The sequence below is a fragment of the Spea bombifrons genome, chromosome 2, assembly GCF_027358695.1.
Source record: "Spea bombifrons isolate aSpeBom1 chromosome 2, aSpeBom1.2.pri, whole genome shotgun sequence".
In the NCBI taxonomy this organism is placed as follows: Eukaryota; Metazoa; Chordata; class Amphibia; order Anura; family Pelobatidae; genus Spea; species Spea bombifrons.
This window is the reverse complement of record NC_071088.1, coordinates 86,104,569-86,113,082: the sequence shown is the minus strand read 5'-3', so window position 1 is coordinate 86,113,082 and position 8,514 is coordinate 86,104,569. Positions and strand designations below refer to the sequence as shown.

The 8,514-nt window shown below is 36.4% G+C and overlaps 1 protein-coding gene across 1 annotated transcript; it reads left to right on the top strand.

The window, feature by feature from the left end:
- Positions 1-735: 735 nt before the first annotated feature.
- TMSB4X (thymosin beta 4 X-linked) lies at positions 736-2,470 on the top strand. The gene is made up of 3 exons (XM_053455035.1): positions 736-887; positions 1,765-1,879; positions 2,003-2,470. The coding sequence occupies exons 2-3, from the start codon at positions 1,780-1,782 to the stop codon at positions 2,035-2,037; spliced, it is 135 nt and encodes a 44-aa protein (XP_053311010.1). The 5' UTR covers positions 736-887; positions 1,765-1,779; the 3' UTR covers positions 2,038-2,470.
- Positions 2,471-8,514: the final 6,044 nt, after the last annotated feature.

Here is an 8,514-nt window from a genome sequence, read left to right as displayed (position 1 = left end):
TGCTTGTGCAAGCTAAGTGAGTACAGGAAGTACCATTTCCTGTCTTCATAGGCTGTTTCTAAACCACAATTGCATCTTGTACGCCTTAAGCTTTAACCCTTCTTGTGCTTGAATGATCTTCTAGGCACCACAAAAGAACCATGTGTCATCTCCTACACACACACAAAGGACAATGCACCGTGTTACCAGCAAGACTGATATCCCAGTTAATGAGTAAATTGTAACAGTTACATGCCAATATTTCAGAGTGCTTATGTGTATCTCAATAAGAGGAAACAAAAAAGAGGGGTGTGAACTTCTCCTTTTGCTTCGAAATTGGAGGGTGGCTCTGTGAAAGTGTTCGGTCGGTTGTAAGCATAGGAAACGCTGTGTTTACTGAAATAATTCACAGTTAAATAAACACATGTATTTCAGAATAAAATAACCTCATCTGTTCATTGTGTTCTGCACGGGCTTTAGAATGGACCTGGGCAGACGTCTAAGCACCAAATACTGCAAATACCACAGATTCATAAAAACACGTTGTCGTGTTATATGCTTAGTAATAAAATCTTGCAGCCTCCATTGTTACATTTTTACACTAAGGAATGTAACAATGGCTGTTTCATGCTTTTTTAAGCTTCGAAAAGGGCTGTGTTCTAATAACAAGCAAGTAAGAAACACTGCATCACATAAATGCATACTTTAAATTCTCATTGTGCAACAGAAAAGAAAAAAACAGGAATTATAGCAGGGATCAGGGCGAACGAAGGGGAAGGTTTAAGAAATCCTGGTGATGTCACTTTCATTTGCATTCTGGAGATAATATAAGAGCTGGTTTAGCTCACTCCCCTCACAGTGAAGGCTGCATCTGCGAGGAATTCTTTTGCTTTTGTGCTTAGTTGCAGGTACGTACGCAATCTGTGCATTTTTCTTTTCAATGTGTTAGGGCTTAAATCTATTATTGCATGTCGTTCAGCTCTAAACGTAGCACTCCTGTTAATTGTTTAATAACCTTTAGGGAGATTTGCTTGTATTGTTCTAGATCTACTAGGATTAGGTATTGATTTTTGCATGTACAAATTTCCCATTGTATTATTTGCATACTGGTTTATAAATGGTGCTATAAAGATATTGTTACATTTTCCAAAATGTGTAGAACAAAGAACATGAGAGCCATCGTGATTTCTAGATATTACAGCATCTGTATTGGAAAAAAAAGGCTTTATTATAATCAATCACTATAAAGAATTATCTTTTTAATGTGCTTGAATACTGCTTTTTACTGGTAAAGCTGCTCTCGTGTTAATGTCCTGAGAAGAGCAGTGGCTAAAACAGAATAGGGCGGTGGTTGAGGCTCCTTGGGTTTTTAGCTGCTGTTCTTTGTAGAGAGAAAAGAATGTATGACTTCATCTTCCACCAAGGGAGAGAAAGGAGCAGACTGCTACCCTGCTCCTATGCTGATTAGCATAGTGCTATGATCTGGCATGGATCCAGAATATTTATTGATCCCATTGACTAAGGAAGGACAACACCTATATGAAATCTACGTGGATTTTTTTTTCTTCTTTTCTCTTCATCATGCAAACCTATATCCAACATTCTGATTATGGCATTTATAGTTAATGTTGTGAATACCAAGATTCTCTGGCACTACATGTAAATATATATAGAAAATAAAAAATAAAATCTATTCAAAAACTGGAGCTTGGAGGGCGTGGCAGCTAAGTCCCTCTTAAAAAAGAATGGTGGCGCTCTAATTTTTTTTTTTTTTTTTTTTTACAGAAAAAAAAAACCAAAATGTCTGACAAACCAGATATGGCTGAGATTGAGAAATTCGATAAGGCAAAGCTGAAGAAGACAGAAACACAGGAAAAAAATCCTCTTCCCTCAAAAGAAAGTAAGTATATTTTAGACATGTTTTTTTCATTCTTAATTTATGCCTTCAGTGCTAGAAGTTACATGTTTTTTGTTTTTTTTTAAGAAATGCTAATTTTGTCTCCATTCCTTTTTTTCTCTTCAGCAATTGAGCAAGAAAAGCAAGCAAGTGAATCATAATGAAGCCCCACCACCCAGATACGCACTGTACATTCCACAAGCATTGCCTTCTTATTTTACTTCTTTTAGCTGTTTAACTTTGTAAGAAATAACTAAGATACAAAGGTTGGATAACGTTTACTGTGCTGCCCCGTTACATGAACAGAAAGGAATAAAGAACTACTGAACACAGAAGGTGCTGCCTTTCCATCTGCCTGTCTGGCTGGCTTTGGTTCTGGTAGCATGAAACAACTTGCATGATAATGAAAGGAGAACCAGTGTGGAACTACAGAGATTCAGTAACATGCGGTGCTGAGTGAAAAGAAGGCTGCACCAAGGTCCAGCGAGCTGTAAAACATGCGGTCAAATCGAGTGCCATTTTATTTGTTCAAAATTATTTGAATTATTGGAATGCACAATTTTTTTTAAATATGCAAATAAAAAGTATAAAACACTGCGTGGTTGATTTAGTTTTATTTTTTTTAGTACACAATAACACTTCATGGAGTTGGATTGGGCACGGTGAGGACAAAGGGAGTGGATTTCACAACGTTTCTTAGACTATTTCCTAGAATTCTAATTATTCTTTTGTGCTGCACTGCCCAGGACCAGGATGACGGTACTGATTACATTTAAACTTCTATTTGCTTTGTTGCTTGAAGCATTCCCATCAATTATAGTAATAATAGCTGCTATCACGGATGGGTGTGGTCTACCCTTTGCTTCAAAGCATTGCCTTCGAGCAATGCAATTTTAAGATTGCATGGAATAGTACCTATTAAGTTTGCATCACCTGTGTTTCCCCATTAGCAATGTTTTTTTATATTTATTTAATCAAATCGATGCAACCGACATATTTGAATAATTGTATTTTAATACCAGATTGTGCTTGAGTAACAGGAATGTTTGCTATGAAATACACTATTGAATTGCACAATCGACATTACAGTTAGCATAGGGCATATGGTTGAAGAACAAATCCTTGCTTCTATTTAAAAGATAGTTGTAGAACCTTAGCCTTTTAAGACTTTGCATAATAATAAAGTGTTCTACTACTTCAAATGGTAGGCTCTACCCTTCTATGTGTTTCATGGAGAATTCAGCTATTTTTTTTGTGTGTGTCTGCTTTTAAAAGACTTATTAGGTACGGCTACCTCTGAACGGAATATAATCCTTTGTGACACGTGGAGTTCATTCTTCTGAAAAGACTCATTGAATTGTTAGAGCTGCAGGGCATAAATAACGAGTGGCTTCAGGTCCTCCTCTTCAACTACAACCTAACTCTTGTGCAACATGATTTAGCAGGAGATATTTTTGTTAAAGTAATATAAGGCTATATAATGAAAGATTTGTAAGGTCCAACAAAAGTAACCGTCAAATAAAATGCCATCTAATTTTATATTTTTAGTATTTCAGTTATTTTAAGCTGCTAATGGCTGTGGTTTAGTAGGAAGGCCAGCAAAGCGTGTGCAAAGATGAAAGCAACAATTATCAGAATAATGACACATTCTTTACTAGCTAATGCTGAGGCCAGGACACTTGAATGGCCTCTGGCCCTATAGTGCCACACGCAGCAGCTGCCCTAATGTCCTAGGGGAATGGAATGCATTGTAAACTATTGTGCTCTTTTTTATACAGTTCTAGAAGAACATGCCATGTCTCATTTAGATCACTTAAAGAAGAATGTTCCTTGCTGCTTGTATTAAAAAAATCAGTTTGGAAAAGAATCCATACATTAGGTACTATAATAGACAGACATCTGCCTTTGTATAGGCAATGCAAAATGAAAGTTAGAGTATTTATTTAAAAAAAAACAGCTAGGCATTAGCCCCACCCTACAAAGAACATACCGACACTCATCCGTTTTAACCGTGCAAGCATTGTTACAAGTGTATGCAACTTCATCATTCAAAGGGTTAACATTGTGCAACTGCGTTTTCGTCCTAACTTCATTGTTTTGGATTGTAACTCTAATCCACAGATCTGGAGATTATTTTGTGTAGTGGACATGAAAGTGTAGAGTCAATGTCTGTGTGTGTTTTTTTTTGGCAAGATTATCTGTAGAAGATAAAGAAAACCACGTCATCTGTGCTGATGTGTTTTCGCGTTTAAATCTACTTGACATGAAAGAGTGTGTGTAAAGATATATATATATATATATATATATATATATATATATATATATATATATAAATATATATATATATATCATAAGTGCTTGCAACACACTAAGGATGAGGTATATCAACTGAACGTCTAGCAGTAACTTGTAAATTAGTCTTACATAAAGTTAACCATTCAATACCCAACAGCAAGCCATGCCCCCATCCTCCTACAGATATTGATTGGGTAAGGGTTGATCGCCATGCTTTAATGTCAGTTGATGCCTTATTAAACAAAAGGGGAAAAAAACATTTTTTTCCAACATTTCAGTTGCATTGTTTTTTTAAATTGAAATTAAGGCGATGTTCATGAAAGCACATCTGTCTCGATACTGAGCTACTTCTTTATAAGTCTTCCTGTTATAAAAGGTGTACATGTGTTTTAAAGCTTAAAGACACATTTTTTTTTATTTGCTATAAAACCATGTTACACTAATAATATAATATATGTTAATAGTCAGAATTAGTATCTTGTAATATTCATGAGAGGCAGTAATATCTGCAACACTAATCCTGTATTGCATAATGTTACAACATAGCCCAGTTGTTGGTATGCCAGCTAACGATGGGTAACTCACCGCCAACTTGTTAATGTTTTAATTACATAATGGTTTATAGCGTGGGTTGCCGTACTTTTTGAGAGTGAGACCCCTTATCTGCATAAATAAAAGACCTTCAAAGGGGTTATGTGGTCACAGCTTGAAAAGCACCGTTTTAGAGCATTTATTTTATTTTATCAGGCCATCTGATACACAGGCTGAAATTCCTACAATACCATAAGTAAAAGTAGTGTTTTTCTTTCTTTTTTTGTTTCGATAGACTTATACTGTATGTTGGTCTGCAGTAGAGGCCTGCTTTTGTTGCAGTTTTCTTCTTCAAAACATTAGTAAATTAAGGTGAATATTTGTATTGCCAGTATATTATACACATATTTTATTCCATTTTTTATTTTGTATTTTCTAATAAAAATATAATTTGTATATTTTAACTAGTAGCAAATAACTGTATAACATTTTTATGACAAAATACAAGGTTGGCCATAGAGATGCTTATTAGACTTCTTAACATGGGAGTCTTGCAAGCATAGGGATGGCTACAGGGGGGCAAGGGGAGTAATTGACCCCATAGGTTATTCCTTGACACCTGAATTGGGAACTGGATACTGAGGCCCCCATCGCTGTGACCCCATTATGCAGAAGCCAGCGCGGTGGGGGTCCTGACACGTGACCTGATGTGGTGGTAGCGTAGCAACGCAAAACCTCTCAGATCAAGATTGAGAAGAGCACTAGCCTGGTAGGATTCATCACCACATCAGGAGGAAAATGTTATAGTATCTCAATGGAATCAAGAGAGAATTTAGAATCTAACTATATACAGGTAAAAGTGCATCCATTTTCCAAATCTGGTAGAGTATAGCTCCCGAACATAGCTGTTACCTCTAATGCTGTACAGATCTCAGCTTGAGCATTCCGTGTACCCATGTGTTCAGCTGCATGCTGCATGATTAAATGCATATAAGTGCATATGATTATTACAATATTTGTAAACTAAAAAGAAAAGCTTTCAAAGGTTTTTCCCCTCTTTCTCGGGACTGAAGCAAAACCTGAGGAAGAGAGGAAAACTCTGGTATTTTGGCATCTTATTTATATATATTTATTTAGTTTTTCAGTGGTATGATTTAGTGTTGGAAATTATTAGTTGCCCCCGGAGATTGACTGTGGTATCTTATGCATCCCCTGTATATTGTTCCTAGAGTCACCACTGCTTGCGAGTGAAACCACATGGCCACACCAAAAATAAGTCTGACACATATATATATATATTTTTTACAAGATTATTATGTTTGAACATATTAACATTAGCCTGCTGCAGAGAAAGGTGATTCATGTTTCTAATCAGGTTAAATAAACTTTATACAGGGTGTGCCATGAAGTACAGTGATATTATTTTTATGTTATCAGTTTATAAGGTATTTTGCAATTCTGAGGTTTTCCAAGATCTACTAAAATGTTCTACTCTGGAGTTGCCAATGGGCCAAAATTGGTCAGGACTTCTTGCAGGGCACTCAAGTTCCTTCATGCCAAACTCAGTCAGCTGGAACGGGACGATCTCTCCCCAAACTGGTGTCACAAACGTGAAAGCATACAATTGTCTAAAATGTCTTTGTATGCTGTAGCATTAACCCTTCACCAAAGCTAAGGGCCTTGCCCAAACCCTGAAAAACAGCCCCAGACCACTATCACTCCTCCACCAAACTTTGCAGTAGGCATTATAAATTCTAGTAGGATAGCGTTCACCTGACCAAACCTTGATTCATCCACCAGAATTCAGGGACTCTGTAGTGTGTGACGCTTCAGCACTTGGCAGTCCTGCTCTGTGAGGGTGCGTGGCCTACAGCTTTGTTACTTTCAACTTCACAATAATAACATTTACAGTGGACCAGGGCATATCCAGAAGATCAGAAAACTGAATTGTGGCAAAGGCGGCATCCTTTGACAGAGCCATGCTTAAAGTGACTCAGCTCATCATTTTATACACCTGTTAGCTCATCATTTTATATACCTGTTAGCAATGGGTGTGGCTGAAACACCTAAACGCAATAATTAGGGGGGTGTCCGCATGTGTCATATAGTGTACCTTACATGATTTGTAACTGGTAAGGACCCTGCCAATCTCTGTAGGTTCATTAAAGAAAAGACTTTTGTTTGAAAATCACAGAAACAATCATAAAATGATCTAGCAGCCTCTATAAAATTTTTTACATGTTGTAAAGAGTTTTATTGTTTTATTTTATTCTGACAGTAACAAAATACCTGACAAATCTTGTTAATAGCCTAAAAGATTATATAGATATACCGCTATAAGTATGTGTAATTATGGCTTATTGACATGACAGTTTAAAACCCACATTTTTTTGTGTTGAGCCACATTTAAGTAGTAACTGAACAATCAGGAACCCGCCATTTCCCTAGTTACATGGACTTCCCTAGCAACAGTGTTTCTGTAAGATGTGCATGCTATCAGGGTTTATAAGGATTGCCATATAACTGTTACATTATACATATTTTAATGGCTGCAATTACTTGGAACCTGATATTTTATGGGCTTTTTTTGTTAAAACCGGAGGAATTACTTTAAAATGCACTTAAATGTATTTTAAGGAGAACTGATGCTATACTAGCTTAAAATACGACAACTACCAATCGCTTCTGAATCTGATCAGCTTCCTACCTTGACATTTTCCTCCATTCTCCTCACTCTACCTTTATAAACTCCCGATACCAACAAAAATCCACTTCAAATTATGGTATAGATAAGTTAAACAACCAACAAAGTTAGGTTTTCAATACGTTTTATTTATTTTAAACTATTATCACAGTTACATGGGTCAGCTTGGGTGGATAGAAATACGAATTAGCAAAGTCATTACAAAGTTGGACCCCATGTTAATTTTATGTATATATGTTTTACTAGCATACATGTGATTGACTGGTAGTACTCTCTCTGAATTAAATTGAAATGAGAAGAGAAAGCTATTGAACACGTGAAAAAAGTAAGCTTCCTGGTTTCAGTAGAGGTAGCTGGTGGGGTTGTTAAATGGAACAAAAGTCACATTTTCGAACTACAATAACTAAAGAATGCAATCGCCTATATGCATGCAGTAAAATGCATTGAGGTGCATGCAAAATGGATTCCAAAATGCATAAAATATAACAAAAAAAGATTTTGAGAAGTAGACCGTTCCTTTAATGCGTGCAAAACATTTGTTCTTGAAAAAAGGAGCACTGACACTTAGGTTGGGGGTCCTCATCTTTTTTGTTGGATTTCCATACTAAGGGTTCTAAAATGTGGCTACATTTAATGTCCTTGTTGGTACCCAGTAAACTGATATTAAAAACCAACATAATTTGTCCCTCTTTTTAAAATCAGTCCATCTCTGGCAGAAGGGCTACTTGTTTTACAGTTGCAGACAGCAGTGAAATTGATTTTTCCTATAGCTTCAAGGCAAATGCAGTAGCCATAAGCTGTATAGATTCCATTGATTTCGTTGTACAGGAATACAGCATAGAATAATTCCATATAATAGTAGAAATGATCTAGGAAGGAGAATTACTGGAAATGGTGACTAAGCTGTATGAGGTAAAGGGGAGTTCCAGCTTAATTGTCCTGGTGAGAGGATCAGACAAATTTAGATCTTTGAAGATGAACATACACGTAAAGTGGATTGAAAAAGAGTTATTTTGACGGAAGAGTTCGCTTTAAAGGAAGGAAATACACCCAGTAGGGGTGCACAACATATCTGAAAAAGGATATCCCACCTAATTAGAATAAAATG

Coding starts and splice junctions, on each gene's coding strand:
- TMSB4X (XM_053455035.1), top strand. CDS start 1,780: ATGTCTGACAAACCAGATATGGCTGAGATTGAGAAATTCGATAAGGCA. Junction 1,880..2,002: donor TCCTCTTCCCTCAAAAGAAA/GTAAGTATATTT, acceptor TTTTCTCTTCAG/CAATTGAGCAAGAAAAGCAA.